General features: G+C 34.9%; 4 protein-coding genes across 6 annotated transcripts; 2 read left to right on the top strand and 2 right to left on the bottom strand.

The window, feature by feature from the left end:
- Positions 1 to 271: 271 nt before the first annotated feature.
- LOC132704540 (arylalkylamine N-acetyltransferase 1) lies at positions 272 to 13,373 on the bottom strand. Of its 2 annotated transcripts, none has more exons than XM_060674589.1 (5): positions 12,810 to 13,373; positions 9,254 to 9,452; positions 7,294 to 7,534; positions 4,089 to 4,358; positions 272 to 927 (listed from the first exon to the last, which is right to left on the bottom strand). In XM_060674589.1, exons 3-5 carry the CDS (start codon positions 7,492 to 7,494, stop codon positions 742 to 744), a joined length of 657 nt encoding a protein of 218 aa, XP_060530572.1. In that variant the 5' UTR covers positions 7,495 to 7,534; positions 9,254 to 9,452; positions 12,810 to 13,373; the 3' UTR covers positions 272 to 741. The 2 variants fall into 2 exon arrangements, with proteins under 2 accessions (XP_060530572.1, XP_060530571.1); XM_060674588.1 differs by having other exon boundaries at positions 7,294 to 7,531; positions 12,810 to 13,370.
- A 549-nt stretch (positions 13,374 to 13,922) lies between these two features.
- LOC132704538 (V-type proton ATPase subunit D-like) lies at positions 13,923 to 17,210 on the bottom strand. 2 transcript variants are annotated; one of them, XM_060674587.1, is made up of 6 exons: positions 17,130 to 17,210; positions 15,251 to 15,381; positions 15,063 to 15,180; positions 14,856 to 15,003; positions 14,584 to 14,799; positions 13,923 to 14,503 (listed from the first exon to the last, which is right to left on the bottom strand). In XM_060674587.1, the coding sequence occupies exons 2-6, from the start codon at positions 15,289 to 15,291 to the stop codon at positions 14,277 to 14,279; spliced, it is 750 nt and encodes a 249-aa protein (XP_060530570.1). In that variant the 5' UTR covers positions 15,292 to 15,381; positions 17,130 to 17,210; the 3' UTR covers positions 13,923 to 14,276. The 2 variants fall into 2 exon arrangements, with proteins under 2 accessions (XP_060530570.1, XP_060530569.1); XM_060674586.1 differs by lacking the exon at positions 17,130 to 17,210 and adding an exon at positions 16,670 to 16,704.
- LOC132704537 (nucleic acid dioxygenase ALKBH1) lies at positions 15,298 to 17,092 on the top strand. The gene is made up of 5 exons (XM_060674585.1): positions 15,298 to 15,763; positions 15,826 to 15,922; positions 15,979 to 16,202; positions 16,253 to 16,446; positions 16,499 to 17,092. Exons 1-5 carry the CDS (start codon positions 15,662 to 15,664, stop codon positions 16,845 to 16,847), a joined length of 966 nt encoding a protein of 321 aa, XP_060530568.1. The 5' UTR covers positions 15,298 to 15,661; the 3' UTR covers positions 16,848 to 17,092.
- A 256-nt stretch (positions 17,211 to 17,466) lies between the features above and the next one.
- LOC132705537 (TLC domain-containing protein 5-like) lies at positions 17,467 to 18,319 on the top strand. Its single transcript, XM_060676167.1, has 2 exons — positions 17,467 to 17,810; positions 17,869 to 18,319. The coding sequence occupies exons 1-2, from the start codon at positions 17,471 to 17,473 to the stop codon at positions 18,273 to 18,275; spliced, it is 747 nt and encodes a 248-aa protein (XP_060532150.1). The 5' UTR covers positions 17,467 to 17,470; the 3' UTR covers positions 18,276 to 18,319.
- Positions 18,320 to 18,728: the final 409 nt, after the last annotated feature.

Here is an 18,728-nt window from a genome sequence, read left to right as displayed (position 1 = left end):
TACAAATACATATAAACAATACAAATTTATTGAAATTAATTTATTTTCAGAAGTTGTTTTTGCGATTTATTTTATTATTAGCCATAATAACTTTTTATATTATGGTACTAATTATACAAGTTATGCTTATGTCACGTTAGTACTAAAAATATGACAGTGGCATTACTGTCTATTCTTATAATGAAATTGGTATTTATGAATTATTTTTTTTTATTATAATGATTAAGCGGGAAAATTAGGGATGAAAACGCTACTTTTCAACAAACGTTTATTCACTCTTGGGAAAATATATAAAACTTTAATCCCCTCAATGATTGCCTTTGACACTCTAGGTCGCTATCACATAGTATTTACACGTAGAGATTGCGAATTACTTGCAATACGGGGTGTCCTTTATTTTCATGTCACCTATTTAAAAAAGGCTGTTCTTGTTTTGGTAATATTCTGCATCTTGTAGTACGTAATTTATCTTTCTGTTGAATCCGAATCAGAATTTGCGTTTTGTCGGTACAACACCTAAATAAAAAAAAATGACCACCCCGTATAACTTAACAAAACATCGAAAAGGCTTTCGAAATTATCGAAAAATATATTATTTGTTCTTCCTAAGCATATATCGTGTTTACACATTATACCAAATGTTTAATTCTGCATGGCAGTGGCAGTATTAACATTTTGTCGAATCAGTAAATATTAGAAGGTAAAAATTGCCAAAAATAAAAACGTCATTCAGTGAAAATCTCAACCGTGGCACGGCTGAACCAATTTCGCCATCACTTTGTAGTGCAAGTGGGGCGGCTGAGTGTCGTAGATTTTGTTTCCGATTTCGTCTTTGTAATCGTGATAATTGACCGACTTTTCCACGTGAAACCCCTGGCTTTCCGCCACCTTCTGCGTGAACAAGCTGGTCGCATCCGTTTTCATGAGCTGAAACCGCGACGTCATTCATTGACAGTCATAACAGAGAAGAAAGTGTAATATTGTTAACTTTTTATAAATATAAACAATTTGAAACGACGAAATCGTTTGTTTTTTTGAGTTGGTAGAGAAAAGGGAAGAGAGGACTATTATTTAAAAATAGGAACATGTCAGAGAGTCAAGTACAACTGGACAACAATGGATTACAGTTAAACATTTAATTCATCTCAGTTCTAGCCATAGAGAAAACTGATAAATCAGAAAGTTACAAACTTGGTAGCTACATGGCTAATTTCGTGACGTTAGTTGGCCTGACATTTGATTAAGGACCGAGTCATCTTAAAATTATAGAGAAAGTAATAAAAATCCAATTCGAAAATACAACACAGCCTTAATATTTCCACACTTTCTAACAAATGGTTACCAATTTTTACTACCATGCTTAAAAAAATTGATCGACCAGAAAAGGGATTGGTGAATTGGGATTTTTGGCATTTCAAATTTGTCGTTTGCTGGTGGCGCTTTTGAGTATATTTTGTTTCTAGATATTAATTAAACAATTATTTAAAACTTTTGTGCGCTTTGTGTGGAATAACCAGCTACGCTTTTAGCTTCAGTTTTCGTGGGTAAGCTACGTTCTATGGTGACATCGCACAACCTAAAACTGACCTAACGTTGACCTTTTTCAAGCGTGCATGCGAGCCAAACGGTTTGTTTAGTTTTGGTTAGTAATGGGTGTTTTTTTCGATGTATAGAACTTTAAGTTGGCATTACTGTTCAAGATGGCTACCCATTTAACAGCTGTCAAGTGATTTATTCTCAGTTTGGTTTGGCAATTCATCAAGTAAGGCGTAGATTCGTCGAAAAGCGAATTTTGTTTAGCGATGAAGCGCACTTCTGGTTGAATTGCTACGTCAACAAACAAAACTGCCGCATTTGGAACGAAGCCAATCCTCAAGTGTATGTCGAAACACCGTTACATCCAGAAAAACTGACTGTTTGGTGCGCTTTATGGGCTGGTGGAATCATTGGTTCGTACTTCTTTAAAAACGATGATGGTCAGAACGTTACAGTCATTGGTGATCGGTACAGAGCTATGATTACTAACTCTTTGATTCCTGAATTGAATAACCATGATGTCCAGGAGATGTGGGTTCAACACACAGCTCGTGCCACAACCGATTTATTGAAAGACACGTTTGGTGACCGCCTAATTTCACGTTTTGGACCTGTGAATTGGCCTCCAAGATCTTGTGATTTAACACCGCTAGACTACTTTCTGTGAGGCTATGTAAAGTCATTGGTCTATGCGGATAAGTCACAAACGCTTGATATACGGCCACAAATGTTGGAAAAAGTCGTCAAAAATTGGACGTCCAGATCGGACTACATCCGCGCCAGCCGTGGCGGTCATATGCCAAAAATCATATTTAAAATGTAATGCCACAAGATTATCTTTCTGATAAATAAAATTCATGTCAATCGAATAATCCATCGTTGTTTTATCGCAACTTAAAGTTCTATACATCGAAAAAAACACCCCTTACTACTTAGATAATATGCGAAAAACTTAAAGGGTTATATACGAGGGTCACTTGAAAAGTTTCCGACGCGATTATAGTTGTGCACCTCTTGATAGTTACTTACCAAAGTTTCAGCCATTTTGGACGCGTGGTTTTTAGTTGAGAGTCGTTTGAGTGAGACGTTGTGAATGTTTTCTTGAAAATAGAAAAAATTGAGTATAGTTAAAATATTTGTTTTTGGAAGGCAATATGCCTACGCAAATTATAGTTGACTTGGACTCTGTGTATGGGGACTCCGCACCGCCATTTGCCACAGCGCAATTTTGGGCAGCTGAATTTAAACGTGAAAGAGCGTCCAAACACTTTAACTACCGACGATAATGCTAAAGTTCATCAAATGGCGTTAAACGACCGTAGAATTAAACGGAGAGATAGCAGAGGTTATGAAAATGTATTTGTCACGCTGTAAGTCAATATTTTATCATGAGAAAGCTATCCTCGCGTTGTGTGTCAGGTTTACTCAGGTTAGACCAAGGAGGTACCGATTCCGAAAAAGCAAAAAACTTTTTTCGGCTGGGAAAGTGATCGCCACTGTTTTATGGAATAGCCATGGAGTGATCTTAATCGATTACCTTCAAAAAGGAAAAACAGCCATATTTGCAAAAAAATTCTGTATGACCGTCACATACCCCGGCGGCAGGCATGGCGAAAATCCACGAATTTCGGTTTGAACTTATTTACCATCAGCCTTACCACCAGATCTTGCCCCCAGCGACTTCTTGTGGTTCCCTCATCCAAAAACTGCACTCGAAGGACAAAGATTTTCGTCACATGAGGAGGCAATCCCCCTCGGGAAAAATTATATAGCGGAGAAAAACGCTAAGTACTATTTGAACGGGTTAAAGAGATGGGAGCATCGCTGGGAGAAGTGTGTAGAGTTACAAGGAGAAAAATTTTAAAAAAATGTAAAAAAAAGTCTTGTATCACTGTTAGATCGGAAACTTTTCAAGTCACCCTCGTAAACGTTGGGTAAAAAGCCAACTCTGAATTTTTTTATCTTAAAAACGAAAGTAGAACACTAAAATATTATGTAAGTGTGACAACAAATTATTCCATCTTTTTTTCCCGAAATATATTGTCATCACATTTTTCCATCCATGAATCACAACATTAATGAAGCTGGAACGTGATTGAAGTGGGTTTTACCTTTGTTTTGGAGTTCTGATTAATTTCCTGAATTGGGTTTGAATTATTGGAAAAAAGATCCTAAACGCTGACTATACGGTTTCAAATTACCTTTGTTTTGGAGTTCTGATTGATATCCTGTCAATATGACAGAATTAAACATAAAAACACCCACACAGTCGTATAAAACACAACAGTCATAAATAAAAGGGGTTTTTGCTTTAAATTTGGTTTTTTAAATCCATCACGCAATTCATTCTAATCTCCTTTCAACTATACCACCTAGTACAGATAAAAACAGGTACGTATTCATAAGTCGTAATTCAATTTGTGCAAATTTGGTCTGAGTTGCGCTATCCGCACACTATAAGCTGATTATTCTTTATCTTTATTTATTAGTTTTCTCTACGGTTCCGTTTCTTTTTTTATTAAAACCATTTGCTTTTTTTACCATTACTTTACCTTGAAACCATTGTCCCGAGCCACGATTTCGCTTTGGATAAACAGTTCCTTGGCGATGCCCTTTCCCCTGTAGCCCGAGTCGACCGACAATATTCTTATTTCGAAAATTTTCTCGATTCCGTATTTCGAAAATAAGTCCAATTCCTTGTTCACGTCGTTCAGTAACCCAAAGATTCGTCGATACTGTAAGTTTTCGATCGCGGTCAGTTCTTCGATCGCCTTTTCGGTATCCCCCAGTCGCGAGATGCCGTTCAAAGCCACCCCTGCAATCTATAAAATAAAAGCATGTTAAGAAGTTCAAGACTCGCAGGCGCGATTTATCTCAAAACTCGCGTTCAACCAATAAGAAATAGGTTCTCATTTCATATTTCGGTTTAAACCAATGAGACCTTGCGCGTTCATAACCTCTGGCGTGAATTAGATAGTTTTTAGTTCAGATGCGGCAATTTTCCAGTAGTATCTACTCAAAATATGTCCAGATCCCATTAAATTTTTAGGGAAAAAACCAGTTAAATGTGTGGAGATCGCTATTTAGAAAAGGCGAAAAGTGCAAGTTAGTTTTAGCGGAAGATTATTAAGCGCCTGAGATTCATCGATTTGACGGTATTTAGGGCTCCTATAGTATCCAATAGCTATATAGTTCGGGCCAACATCCTGAATAAGTCGGGGTATTCCCGAAAGGCCAGGAATGAACCTCGGTATCAGTTGATATATGCGAGATAGGACGCTACGTTGCTTCTATTCTATTTCGATAACATTCATTCTACGGACGAAAACAGGAGCGGGAAGAAGTGCGTAAAAAGATTTAATGTCTTTTTTTTTTCTAAAATACTTTGCAAAAATAGTAATTTGTTTAACTAGTTTTGAAAAATAGTATTTCCCAACGTATTTCGGATAATATTTTTTTTTATACGATTTACTATTTTTTTACTTTTTACAATTTACTTGTTCTACTCCCTTGTCTAAAACGTCCAATTAAACACCGATCTAGCGTGCGAAAAGTGTCATTTTGTCACGAAACTTTTGTTTTCCACAGGCCACTTCGGACATTTCCGGGATTTTTCGGAGATTTTACCGTACGGCTTGAATTTTGACGTTTGTCAATTCTGACGATCATGTCAGTGAATGTTTTCTTGTCGTTTTGCAAAAATGTACTCAAAAACTAACGGTCGTACAAAATTAGCTCGTGACTAAAATGCCGTTTACCACACTTGTGGCATAATTTTCTACTTTAAATGTTTAAATTTAAGAAAGTGTTTTTCTTATCAACCGCAATGAATTTAAGTAGATCCGATGTTATCCGTTTCACGCCTAAGCGGTCGCATCTTACCCTTCTCTTATAACGGATCAATTTCCCAACGGAGGTTATCCGCCAAGGTACACATAATATAATTGAACCTTTAAAGATTTGAGCTTTAAGAAAGCAATCACCTTTAAGGATCGATTTCCCTTTCCAACGGTGAATATTTCGTCGACTTCCGAATTATGCTCGGAAGTCGTTTAATGAAAATTCCATCTCGACGAAAATGATGCGATCTCGGCGAAGATATTAAATTTTCTCTCGTTAGAGAGCCTCTAAAACGTTATATTCGCGAATCTACTTTCAACCGTATTACTTTCTCGGTTTCATTCGAAACTTGGTAATTAAAATGCATCTGACAGCGATACAAAAAAGAGCGGTCAAGCAGGAAAAACGCAAAAAAATTTTATCCCGGGAACAGTATATTTTCTCTACCGACTAACTTTTAAATTAAGTCGTAAGCTTCTATCCAGCTTCTGGAATTATTGCTGCTGGCGAGAGACTATAAATTAGTACGGCAGTGGCGCGTACGCATAAAAAATAAAGTCAGTGTATAAAATTAATTTTTGAACCAATGCAGACAACAAGTATACAGGGTGTTATTTAATAAATTTCCCATGTTTCACAGGATGATGTCTCGAGTATTTTTAAGGTAAAAAGTTGCTATAAACGCGTAATCTAAATTAATTCGATTTCCATATACAGGGTGTGAAGTTTTATTGGTATTTTTGTTTTTTCTACATAATATCCGAAATAATACTTACAAAACTTCTGGATTCATACTGCGTCCGTTGTTGTTGAATTGGACTTGCTGACGTTTCACCAATCATCCTGTGGTTTCTTCAGAGTTTGACTGAAACTGGGTCGCATTTTACTCTGTACTTGCTTAAATATTGTTTGAGGGGGGCGGAGCTAAATGAGGGGCATAAACACCGTCCCGGATGACTGATTCCCAAATTGGTGACAACGGTTAAGAAAAATTTCACCGTTATAAGAAAAATGTGTTCCAGTTCTCCTTACTTTATTTCTTCCCCCCTAAAACAATATATAAGCAGGTACAGAGTAGAATGCGAGCCAGTTTTAGTTAAGCTCTGAAGAAGCCAACAGGATTGGCGAAACTTCACCAAGTTCAAGTTTTATAAAACTAGTATAATACCGATTTCTAAACAAAAATTGGTGCCCAGGATTTTTTTTGAATTTGTCCCAAATTTAGCTATTGTTTCAGTTTCAAATATTCATGACTTTTGTACGATCTTGTGTTATATTTTTGGTAAAACAATTAGTCCATCAAACATTTTTATGTGAACAAGATCCCGTAATAACGATAATAATGTAATATAAAAGCCAAATCAAAGTCACAGCAAGCAAATTTTGGAAATGTCCGCCATCAAAAATGAAAATAAAACTTTCCCACCCTGTATCTCGAAAACAAAACATTTCAGACCACACGTTTACAGAAATTTGTGAACTTTAAAATACTTAAGAAATAACCCTATGAAATATCGGACACGTAAATAAAACCCTGAATATGTTTATTACTTTTTTAGGATATCTTGATGTGACTTTCATTTTCTGTGGCAAACAAATTTCGTATTAATAATTTCTATATTTAATTTCCAACTTCCCTTCGGCCAAAATTTTTTTTTTAATTATATCTCGGGTATAAAATTTTAACACCAAATGAATACAATAAATCAATTGTCACATCATATATTCATTTATTAATTTGCTGAACAACTAATTTCATATTTTCCATTTCCACCCTCAAATTGCACAAAATGTTCGATTGATGGGAGAAAAAAAGTTTAATGAGGACAAAACAAAGGAAACTATTAAAATTAATATTTTTTTGCGAATTTAGTTTTATTTTGTATTTTGTATTTGTGTGACGACCGGTAGACTTACTTTTCCGGTATCCTTGTCCGTCACCATCACCGACAACCCGTCCTCGAGTGTTTTCCAGTCATGGTGTTCCAGCAATGGACATGGTTTGCCGTGGAAACAAAGACCAACCGCTGCGTTTAGGGGCTCGTCTGGAAAATTAACTCTCAAATGGCCGATAACGTCTTCAAAACGGGAGGGCGGTATCAACCCGTACTGGAGCATGATTGTACTTTCGGTTTGAGGTTCGGTATTGGACGGCCTGCTAACAACAGTCTCCATTAGGTTACTCGAATGGATGGCAATTTTAAACATTTTCCATTAAAACGTTTCAAAAGGAACATATTATCTTCTGCGTCGAAAAGCAGCCACAATTAAATATGTGTATTTCACATACTGAGCTTTATCTATGGTAATCTGACATTTGTCAATTCTAACGTTTTGCAAAAATGTACCAAAATCTGGCGCTTATTAAACTTGTGGCATAAATTTTCAAAAAAACTTGCACAGGCTACTGTAATGGTATTTACAAATCTTCTGGATTCCTCCTGCGCTGGTTGTTGATGAATCCAATTTCGCCAATCATCGTGTTGGCTACTTCCGGGCTTAACTGACACTGAAACAGTTAAACTCTGAAGAAGTCAGCTGAAAGTAATACAGTTAGGCTCTGAACCAACCAATAGGATGATTGGTGAAACGTCAGCAAATTCGATTCATCAACAACTGACGCAGGAGGAATCCAGAAGATTTTTAAATTTTTATATATTATGCAATTGTGTGTTAGCGAGGTATAGCTACTCTACCGATAACACAGGAACTTGTGAAGCAAATTTTTGAGAAGGTCCGTTCAACACGCGCATGCGCGAGATTTAAAATCTCGTTTTTAACCAATGACCCTGCTGTATTTCACAGCCAACATGGTCGCTGGCAGATCGTCAATATTACTGCTGTTTTTTTTTTCAAAATATGCCTAAATCACGTCAAATTTTCTAGGAAAATGCTTAGCAACTTTAAAGTTGCAAATACTATTGAATAAAACTAAAAAAAAATTATGTGAAAATTGGCGCAGAAAATATTTATAGATAAAAATACCCTTATAAAAATTTAAAGGGTTTATATTGAATCTAGCTATTAATTGCTATACCTTTTTGAGAGCGTATTTTCCTGAATAAGTAGGAAAAAAATGACCGTTGGCCACTCCGCTATTCCAGTTATTCAAATTTATTAGTTCGGTGCTTTCCAGAATCATCCTTAAAGATGAGCATTGAGTCGTGAAACGAATTTTATTTTTCTTGACGTATTTTAAATTAGCCCATCAATTTTACTTTATTAAGGAAGACAATTTTTATTGGCGGTAATAAAAATATACGCCGTTCCAAAGTCATTAAATTGTTTGTAACTGATTAACGCGGAAAGTTCCAAATTTCATCGCGATTTCCCTTTGTTAAAATTGTTGGGAAATCTTTCGGGAAATTGTTTGATTTATTAGAGACTCAAGTTGCTAATATTTCGTACAAATATGTATTCACTTTTATGATGCAAAACGTTTTTTTTTGTCAAAAAGTTAACTACTGTTTGGAGAAAAGGCAATAGAAGTCTCCTAAAATTAATTAAACAAAAATTAATTCAACAAGTTTGTCTAATAATATACACCTTAATTAAGTTACTCAAAATCCTTATATAATAATAAAATAATTTTTTAATCGAATAACAAAAATGTATTGGAAAGCATTAGAAAAGTCATATGATATCTTTTTTGCTTCAATCATTATTAAAATCAATTTAAGCAACTTTTTTGTAATGTAACCTTCACCCATATAAGCTGTAAGGGTCCGAGCTCCCCATGCTCGGTATCTAAAATTGCTCACATTGTATATGTCGTAAAATTTATAAAAGAACCTTTCGTTATTGGGAAATATAACAAATGAAACAGAATTCAAGGAAACAGTTAATAAAATATATTTTTTTACGAGCTTTAACTCACCTTCTAATGGTTACGTGTGAAACGGTCTATCCAGAGCAGATCGACGACTTCAAGTCCTATACCGTCGGTGCCGGGATTTCGTTGTCGACTGGCATTCTGCGGTCCGGAGTGTACGTCCCGCGTATCCCTCTGGATATCCTGTTGCTCCTATAGCAACGGACAGCTGTAGCGGCGTGCGCCATCGGTCTCGGACCGGATCCTAAACGATGCCGTAAAATTAGGGTAACGAGATGGACTCTGGATCGGTTCCGACTAATTGCGTTCATTATCGTCCCTACTATTTGAAGTGGCTAGTTTTTAATTGGGTTTATTTAAAATTTTGTACCCATACATATAATGAAACCCCTAGCTTTGTTTATTTACAGTTTTTATTAATGAAAAAAAAATATACTCGACGACAAATACCAATTGAAAGATTAATTGAATATATGATCAAAACGACTATATAGCTAATAGTGACCCTACTACGGCAAAAATGGATGCGCCGCAGGCGGCAAGCATATTTTATTTAATGATTTACTTATTTCAACGGCTGCGACAATTTCCAAAAAAAAGCTACAACATAAAACTATTCAAATGGCTAAACACCAACTTAGGTAAAAAGTGTTTTTAAAAACCATAAAAAAAACAAAAACAAGAAAAAACAGTATCACACTAGTTACTTACAATCAACCATTTCTTTTAATTTTGTCTTAAATGAAGACCGGTAGCAAACGGATGGAGACAGTAGCTGTTAAATAATCTCAAGGAGAAAAATAGAAACTCGCTTCCCCAGAACATTTAACGAGATCTAGGCATGGTTTGACAAAATACTGCCCTAACGATGCCGCATCCACACTTATTGGCTATCTGTCAGCGGCCATGTCGGTTGTTGAATTCCGCAAGGTCATGGTGAATGGACCTTTCATAGTTGATTCATAAGTGCCTGTATTATCGGCATAGGCAGGGCCTCTATGTCTCTAGTAGCTATATGGGTATAACTTTTTTTATGAAACTTAGTTTTATGAAAAAAAATCTTTAAAAAAAGTTTTTCATGGTCCAAAACTTGTAATACAACCATCAGATATATAAAATTGGTTGAGCCGTGTGCAAGGTTTGTTTAGCAAGTTTCATCATTATTAAGTTCTGTATCAACGTTCTATTGAATTTGAAGGGTTAATCCATACAAAATACAAGCAAATTGATTAATACGTCATAAGTAACATTCATAAAAATATTATACTTTCTTATATTTTATAAAATATAACTAGCGATTTGACGTTTGCCTTCATTGCATTCTATATTTTCTTCTCACGAATTCCTACTGATATTGAATTTGGCAGGACATCTGACGATATGGCAATGACAATTATCATCTTCCATTAATATAACCGTTGTCTTTGTTTTCAAAAATAGAGGTACCTTTTGCACGGCTCAACATCTGCTGGTTGTTTTTCGTACTCTTCCAACGACGCGCCTCTAGTGGTAATTTGGAAAAGTTGAATTATTAAACAGCAGATTTCATGTTGCAAGTCCATTACCACGTTAACTTGCGATGCATTTCTTTCTCTTTAGTCCTCCGCAGCATACACGTAGATGACAATTAATATTAGCTGCCAATAAAATGTGAAAGGCAATGAAATCGTCGGGAAATAGGCCGTTGCCGGGTTTAATTAACGCCAACCCCTCGAGCAAATTAATTTTTAGAGCGCGGACGAACTTCGTAGCCTCGTTTATATAAAGATTATTCTATTTTCCTGCCGCGGGCGAAATTAAGATTTTAAAGGAAAGCTCAGTGACGGAAGAACATTTCAGGGTAGTTATTTATTTTTCATTTTTCATTTTCGCAAAACAACACGAATACATTCAATGATATGACCGTCAGAATTGACAAACGTCAAAAATCAAGGCGTGAGAAATATCTCCGAAAACATCCGGGCGGGCGTAGAATAATTATAATTAGACCGATCTAGCGTGCGGAAGCGTCACTTTACCACGTCAGTTCCGCTTCCACGGACTCGAGCCACTTCGGACATTTCCGGGATTTTACCGCACAGGCTTGGGAGCGATCGGATGTTTTCGGAAATTTTACCGCACTGTTTGAATTTTGTCAATTCTGACGGTCATGTCAATGAATGTATTGGTGTTGTTTTGCATAAATGTATCCAAAAACTAATACACAGAAAAATGTTATGCAATATATCAGACAATTTAAATACTACGTGCTCTAAGCTACAATTTTACATACCGTTCGCGTGAACTTTAGTGGTTTTTACAGTTTTTGTATTAATATCTTGTCAGAACCAATTGTACCATTTTCAAATATCCATGTCTCATCAGTACAAACAAAACAAAATTGAAGGTTAGGTCCTGCTTTTTCTTGCATACACGATCTTAAAAATTAAATCCGCTTAAAAGCTCTATCCTTGGATGATTTTTCTTCCAATTACTTACAATTAAATACAATACAATTAAACAAATTACTTAATGATCAATTGTAAAAGTGAAATAAACAACATAACGTTTTAAAATTGTGTTTATTCCGTTGTTTATATGACATATCTGTCTAACGTACATAGTTAAAAAGAAACAACAATAGCCGAACCGATCGGAACGATAAACGAGTAGGTTTAATGGCAACTGGTAAATATGTTGTTTGATTGGTACGAAATTTAGTCATCTGTTATTATTTTTAATTTGTTAAATTGTGATTTTTCGTGACGGTCGTAGAAAAAATATAGTATGCAACACGTTTGGTAAACTCTTTATCTCACTCCTTTATTAAGCACTGTACCCAGAAACTAAGGGTTGTAAAAAATATATAGTACGCAACACGTTCGGTAAACTTTTTATTAAACATTCGCTCACTTGTTGTAATATACTAATTATAAATTGTTCGTCATAAATAGTATATTATGCAACAAGTGCGGTAAACGGCATAAGTTTACCGAACGTGTTGCATAGTATACTTTTTCTACGACCGTTAGTTTTTGGGTACATTTTCGCAAAAACAACACGAATACATTCACTGACATGACCGTCAGAATTGACAAACGTCAAAATTTACAGCGTGGGAAATATCTCCCAAAACATCCGATTGCTTCAAAATCCGTGCGGTAAAATCCCGGAAATGTCGGAAGTGGCTCGGATTTATGGGAAACGAAACTGACGTGGCAAAGTGACGCTTCCCGCACGCTAGATCGGTGGGCAATTAGGTATTTTACAAACAGGAGTAGAAAAAAATATAAATTATAATATATATATAATAATTTTGAACCATTTGAAAATGACATTTCTATAAGTTAAAATGACGTCTTGGCATACCTTCGGTTTTTTTTACAGGAATTATGTCCTCACTGCATATAAAATGTAATCACCAAATTTGTTAAAAAAATATTCTTTTATATAATAATAATTGTGCAAATCAAAAAAGTTTGGCGCATATGTGTCTGAAAAGGTAGAAATTATTGTTTTACAAAATGTATACCTAGTTATGAAAAATGTGCGTAAATATGTCACTTATGCCTAATTTTCAATATCTTACACACATGCGAAAAAAGCCAAGTAACATACCTACCATATTTTTTGACGTCGACTCAAAAATTTTTAATAATGATGCGCCATCTATGCTTTTTATGAAAAATTGCTAAAACTAATATTTTAATGTTTTCCATATATCACCAGCGTGCCCATAACTCTGTAAAAGTTCCACTCGTTTCTCGTGGTGTTTGGTTTAGTTTAGGGGCTGAATATTTTACGAGGGAAAGCTGTAATCAATATATGAAGAAGACTAATCTGAATATCGATCGTTTAGTAAAGTAGAACAGTGTAAAATACTCATACTTTTGACCTACTTAATGCACGCATTCAGTAGCAGTTTTATCTTTTTTTGTATGTTCCCGATGTTTAACAAAGTCCGAAAAAATATTAATACGCGCGGGTAGTTTTTCTTACTTGTACGCACATATTTTCCTTTTATCGACAGTTGTTGACATGGCGTAAAATTATTGCAAATAAAACTTTTTAGAGGTCTCTAGGCTACGCTGGGCAACTACTAACAAATCCAACCAAACCATATTTATCAATCAAAATTGTAAAAAAAAATTCTAGTTGCTGATACTAAAACAAGTTTACTGTTTCGCAATAATATTAATTAACGAAAATAAGTATAAAGGCGCCCTCTGTTGTTCCAACGTGAAAGTGTCCCGGAATTCCCGCAAAAACACACAGACAGCCGCGTGGCGGTTGCACAGACGAAACAAAAAACCGGAATATCTGCTAGATGTATTGTTGACGTAAATAGTAGGTATATTATTTACTTAGTTTTGTACATCTGTTTTGGAACAGTTGATGTTACACATTTTTTTTTGTTGCACGATTAAATTACGAATTTCGATCTGAGTAAAGTTTTCTGTTTGTCCCCGATTTGGTAACGTAGCCACAATAGTTCTTTATACATTGTTGTAATATTAATTTTAAACTTATTTTTTGAATAACGCCATCTAATGTACGCACGTTTTACGTTTACGGTGTAACGCCAGATATACCTGTATCACGAATCTGATTATATGATATGATTATGTCAATGTGGATTTAGGTCATAAAAAAAGTATGGACGTGTTTTTTCCGTGTTCCATTGACTAGGTGCGCACATATCTGATGCAGTTTGTATGTAATAAAATAATGTAGATCAACATAAAACACTTATATTTCTTGCAACAATTAAAACCAATACAGTGATTTTATTATGCTAAACTCACTCAATATCATTCAAAATGGAATAAAATGAAAATGAAAATATATCCCAATTAGCTAGGATTGTTTTGTTTTACATACTTGGCTTGGACACAAAAATCTATTGTCAATACAATTTTAATAACACCCTTATCGAAACTATTTAAACCTCATGACTCATTTTCATGATTTCCTGTGAACAAAATAAACATTTGCGTTAATACTTATAAACCAAAACTAAACATTTTTTTTTCTGTATAATAGATATATTAATTGTTCTCTTAACAATTTAGGTGTCCTGGCACCAGCTCTAAAAGAGAATATCCTCATCTCCCTCATCGAGAATATTATTCGCTTGGCTTTGCTCCTGTTTCAGCAATCCTGCTGCGATGAGTTCTGCTCTAGCCTTCTCAACTCTGGCCTTGTTGGCCTTCTTCTTGTCCTGGATTTTCTTCAAGCGATAAAACTCTTCTCTTTCAATTTCGTCCAGCTCAGAAATAATGTACATCAAAGTGTTTTCAATTTTTGGAATGATTACTAGAAGGATTAACTTTTAATAAAATCAACACAATCATTAACAAATATTCTAATGTACTACGCAATATTCTTTAGCTTACCATGTTCAATGGCGTTAACTCGTCTATTTGTAATTTTGATGACTTCGTCCAGTGTGACAAATGATGTTTGCAAGGACGCCAATTCTACCAAAAGTTTAACAGCATTCTGATAGTTTTTCTTCAACTTGGCAAGCTGTTGTCCACCTCTGGCCAGACCAGCTAATTCATAAGTATCTGTGCCATCCTGGTAGCACTCAAATACTGGTAAAGTGACACCTAAAAAAATTCTCGGTGAGTAAAATTACTATCACCTCTGGTAGAATCACTTTTACCAGCAACATTGTCTTTTTTAGTTCTCACTTTCATTTGAGCTTTTGTTACATTTTGCAAAACCACTTGGTTGAAATCGCCAGTGGTAAATTTGGCTTCTGCCAGAGAAAATGCTGCCTCCTTCATTACCATACCCATCAATGTTTTGGTCTAAAATAAAAATAACTCTTTAATTTAAAATACAAAAAGAAATAAATCTAAAGTCGAACCTCAATGATTTTGCTTAAGATCATGCGGAACCTCATTTGTAACGCATCGGCTTTTTTCTTTAAAAGATTGTGTCCTTGTTGAGCCCCTTTTAGCCTACCCTTCATCAACATTTGAGCCCTAAGATGAAGTTAAATTCGAACACAATAAAATAATGATCAATTTATAACGGTCAAATTAATATACTCACCCTCTAGACGGGAAAATCGGTAATCTATCCCGAGCAGACATTTCCGCCCTTTTTCACACAATCATAAAGATCAAATACTTTTCACGAGACTCAAGTCAGCTGACAAATTTTGACACTTCATAAACGCATGACTAAAAATAAAGAAGTGCAAATTTTTTAAGAGGATATGTTAAACCCACATTAAAATATTTTTATTAGCAACAAAAAGTCGGTGAGAATAGGTACATTTTAAATCTTGGTGGAGAATAGCCAACAAACAAATGGTTCCTAATAAATGATTTTATCAAGGTTGACTTTAAGCTTAGGTTAATATATATGACATTTTTGACATTTATTCTATTTCTCGTTCCTAACCTCAATTAGTTTGTTTTTTTGGTATTATTTTTTTTCTAAAATAATCCCAGGTTTAATATGTTTAAAGATAGCTTCAAATATTACAAATCAAAAAACCCAACTCCAGATTTGACTAAGGTTTTAGACTTGAACAAAATACCGCCTCTGGGCAATAGTAAGGTATGTAGAACACTATTTGACTAAACAAATGAAGGCAATAACCTCTGAGAAATGTTTAACAGTTTGGGAGAATCAATATCCAAGAAGAAGCTTTAAAGACTTTTTTTGGGTTTAAACCCGTTAAAACTTGGGAAATTTATGAGATTGTAGACAGACCAGGTAAATTTGTTCCTAAACGTTCTAAACTTGAATATATTTGACTTCATAATTTTCAGGTCTACTTTTTATTAAGAATCCTTTTACATCCATGGGCCAGAGATATTGGACTGTCAGGTGTTTAAATGATTATTCCAAAAAGCCTAACAAACTGAACATAGACTCTAAAATCATACCTGATAATAAAGATTGGTGGGAAATGTGCCAAAATAATAATAATGTTCTTTTATTAAATAAATTGAGATGGGTGACTTTAGGTTACCATCACAACTGGGATACCAAAGTATATTTTTTGTTCTGTGAAAGGGAAAATATTCTATTATTGTATTGCAGATTTATTCTGAAGATAAAAAGGGGGAGTTTCCAAAAGATCTAGCAGAAATGGTCCACTTTGTAGCAGGTGTTCTGGGATACACAAATTTTGTAGCTGAGGCAGCCATAGTAAATTTTTATCATATGGACTCCACATTGTCTGGTCATACTGATCATTCAGAACTCAATTTAGAGGCCCCTTTATTTTCCTTTAGGTATATTGGCTAATTATTTGCTTTTACCAATTATTTAGTCCTTTTTTTATAGTTTTGGACAGACTGCAATATTTTTGATCGGTGGTAAAACTAAAGACGAAATTGCTTTACCAATATTTTTACGCAGTGGAGATATTATTGTTATGAGCAAAGAGTCAAGGCTGTGCTATCATGGCGTTCCAAAAATTTTACAAATGGATTCGAGGTTTTGGGATGCACTTACTCAAAATGAAGTATGTTGCCCTGTAGATTACAAAGACACCGTCAAAATCTGCAAAAGTGAAGAACTTTGGAAACCATTTGGTGACTACTTAACACATTCACGTATAAATGTAAATGTGAGGCAGGTTTTAAAAAGGGGCCAAAAGAGACTTAATAGTGACGGGGACCATGTTACTTAGTTTTCTTTACTTTTCTCAAATTGGAATGGCAACTGTAACGAATGGAACGAAATAGAGTGAAAATGTTGTATATGTATAAATAAATTTTGTATCTTGATCTTGTTTCGTTAAATGTATTTTTTTATATGATATAAATGAACCTTTAAAATGCATGGTTATAAAACGCAGGAAGCAGAGAAAAATATACATCCATTTCCAGATTTTTATTTTAAATCTGTGATAGTGTCCACCAAACTATCCATTCATTTTTTATTTAAAAGAGATGAGTCTATTTTAACTTACCCGACTATGAAATATGACAAGCTTAAGAAACTTAAATGAAAGCACTGAAAAAAATTCAAAAAGCCTTGAGGCCATCAATACTTTGTGGCGTTTTATTAAAAATAACTGTTTCCTGCACAAACGACGGTTCTTGTTAGTTTAGCTAGCGCTTACTAGATGGCAGGACGTATCTTGCATAAGAGTATTTTAAGGAATTTTTTAAATTTAAATTTATATGTTGTATTAAATATTTTCTGAGTTAATATGGTCTGTGCCAAGATAAAAGGTGCTTGTAATGTGAGGTTTGTTCTGACGTTTTTTGGCAAAGTTGGAAAAAGTGTCATTTTCTGACAAATGACTGAATGGTCTTGCAAGAGACACAAAACAATTTATATTTAAAAGAAGGCCACATTAATTATGAATCTCCGATCATTATGCTCAGCAGCATGCTGTTCTGGAGACTTTTTTACATCCTGTGCAGATTCCTGCTCCCGAATAAAATTCCGGAATATTCCGCAAGAATCTCGTCGGCCGTCCACGGGCTTGTATCTGCGTTCCTCGGTATAAATCAGTGTTTCTTGGTGGACTGGCCCTTCGACCATCCCGAATGGAAGACGACTTACATGCAATCTTTCATCTTGGCGTTTAGTTTCGGATATTTTGCACACGATCTGATTTGGACGTGGCATAACGATAGAAGGGGTTAGTGTTAAAGTCCCTTAAAGAACGGGCGGCTAAATCAGTTAAATTTGCCTTATAGACAAGTTAATGGTATGCCACCATGCCTACTGCGTTTACGCGCTGGCGAAAATCAGCTACAAAGGTTATTCTGGGGCTCAGGCATCTTGCGCTCTCGGAAGTATGGAAATCACCAATCCATTTCAACAAGCGAGGTGGTTCTTGCGTTCCGAAGGGATGCAATTTACGCCGATATTCGTGTCGACAGAAGTGACCTTTTTTATCGTGTTTGTCATTGTTCGTATCCTATTGGGGACGTATTTCTTAAAAGTTATTCTTACCCAGCCGAAAAACGATTGGGATTTTATTTTCATGGCCGTATCGATTTACGTAATGTCTTGGATGTTTGTGGTAACCTTGATCAAATACATATTAAAGAAATACGTGAAAAAAGGACCCGGAAGAGAATTACAAAAAGATCACGATTAGATTGTATTAAATAGAAACTAATTGTTGTATAGACATCCAATAAAAGTCGGTAAATTCACCAATTTATTTATCTATTGGGAGCTAAGTTCAAAGAAATAATAACTCTGATAAAATTTCTTGGGGTTAAAAAAATTTATACTGTTTTTAAAAAAATTGCTACATAGGTAAAATGAAATATGGACATCTGTAAGTCGAAAACACCATTTTTTATCATATAAGTTGTTTCAAACATGTGCATTGCATCCTAAATTTAACAATGAGAAAAAAATGTATTTTTTTTTAATCACTTTCGAAGAAACGATGTATAACCCAAGAAGGAAAATATAGTTCTGACCCAGTTTCTAACGTAGCCGTAGATACTTAATTTTTTTATGCAGTGCGACAAAGGTGAAATATTTATTTCTTTAGTTGTTAGTTTTAGTTTATTCTGAAAACATTTTTCTTCTCTTTCAT

This window comes from Cylas formicarius, unplaced genomic scaffold (genome assembly GCF_029955315.1).
Source record: "Cylas formicarius isolate icCylForm1 unplaced genomic scaffold, icCylForm1.1 PGA_scaffold_7__23_contigs__length_41026272, whole genome shotgun sequence".
Classification (NCBI taxonomy): domain Eukaryota; kingdom Metazoa; phylum Arthropoda; class Insecta; order Coleoptera; family Brentidae; genus Cylas; species Cylas formicarius.
Note: the sequence above shows the minus strand (reverse complement) of the source record. Positions and strands in the feature narration are given on the sequence as shown.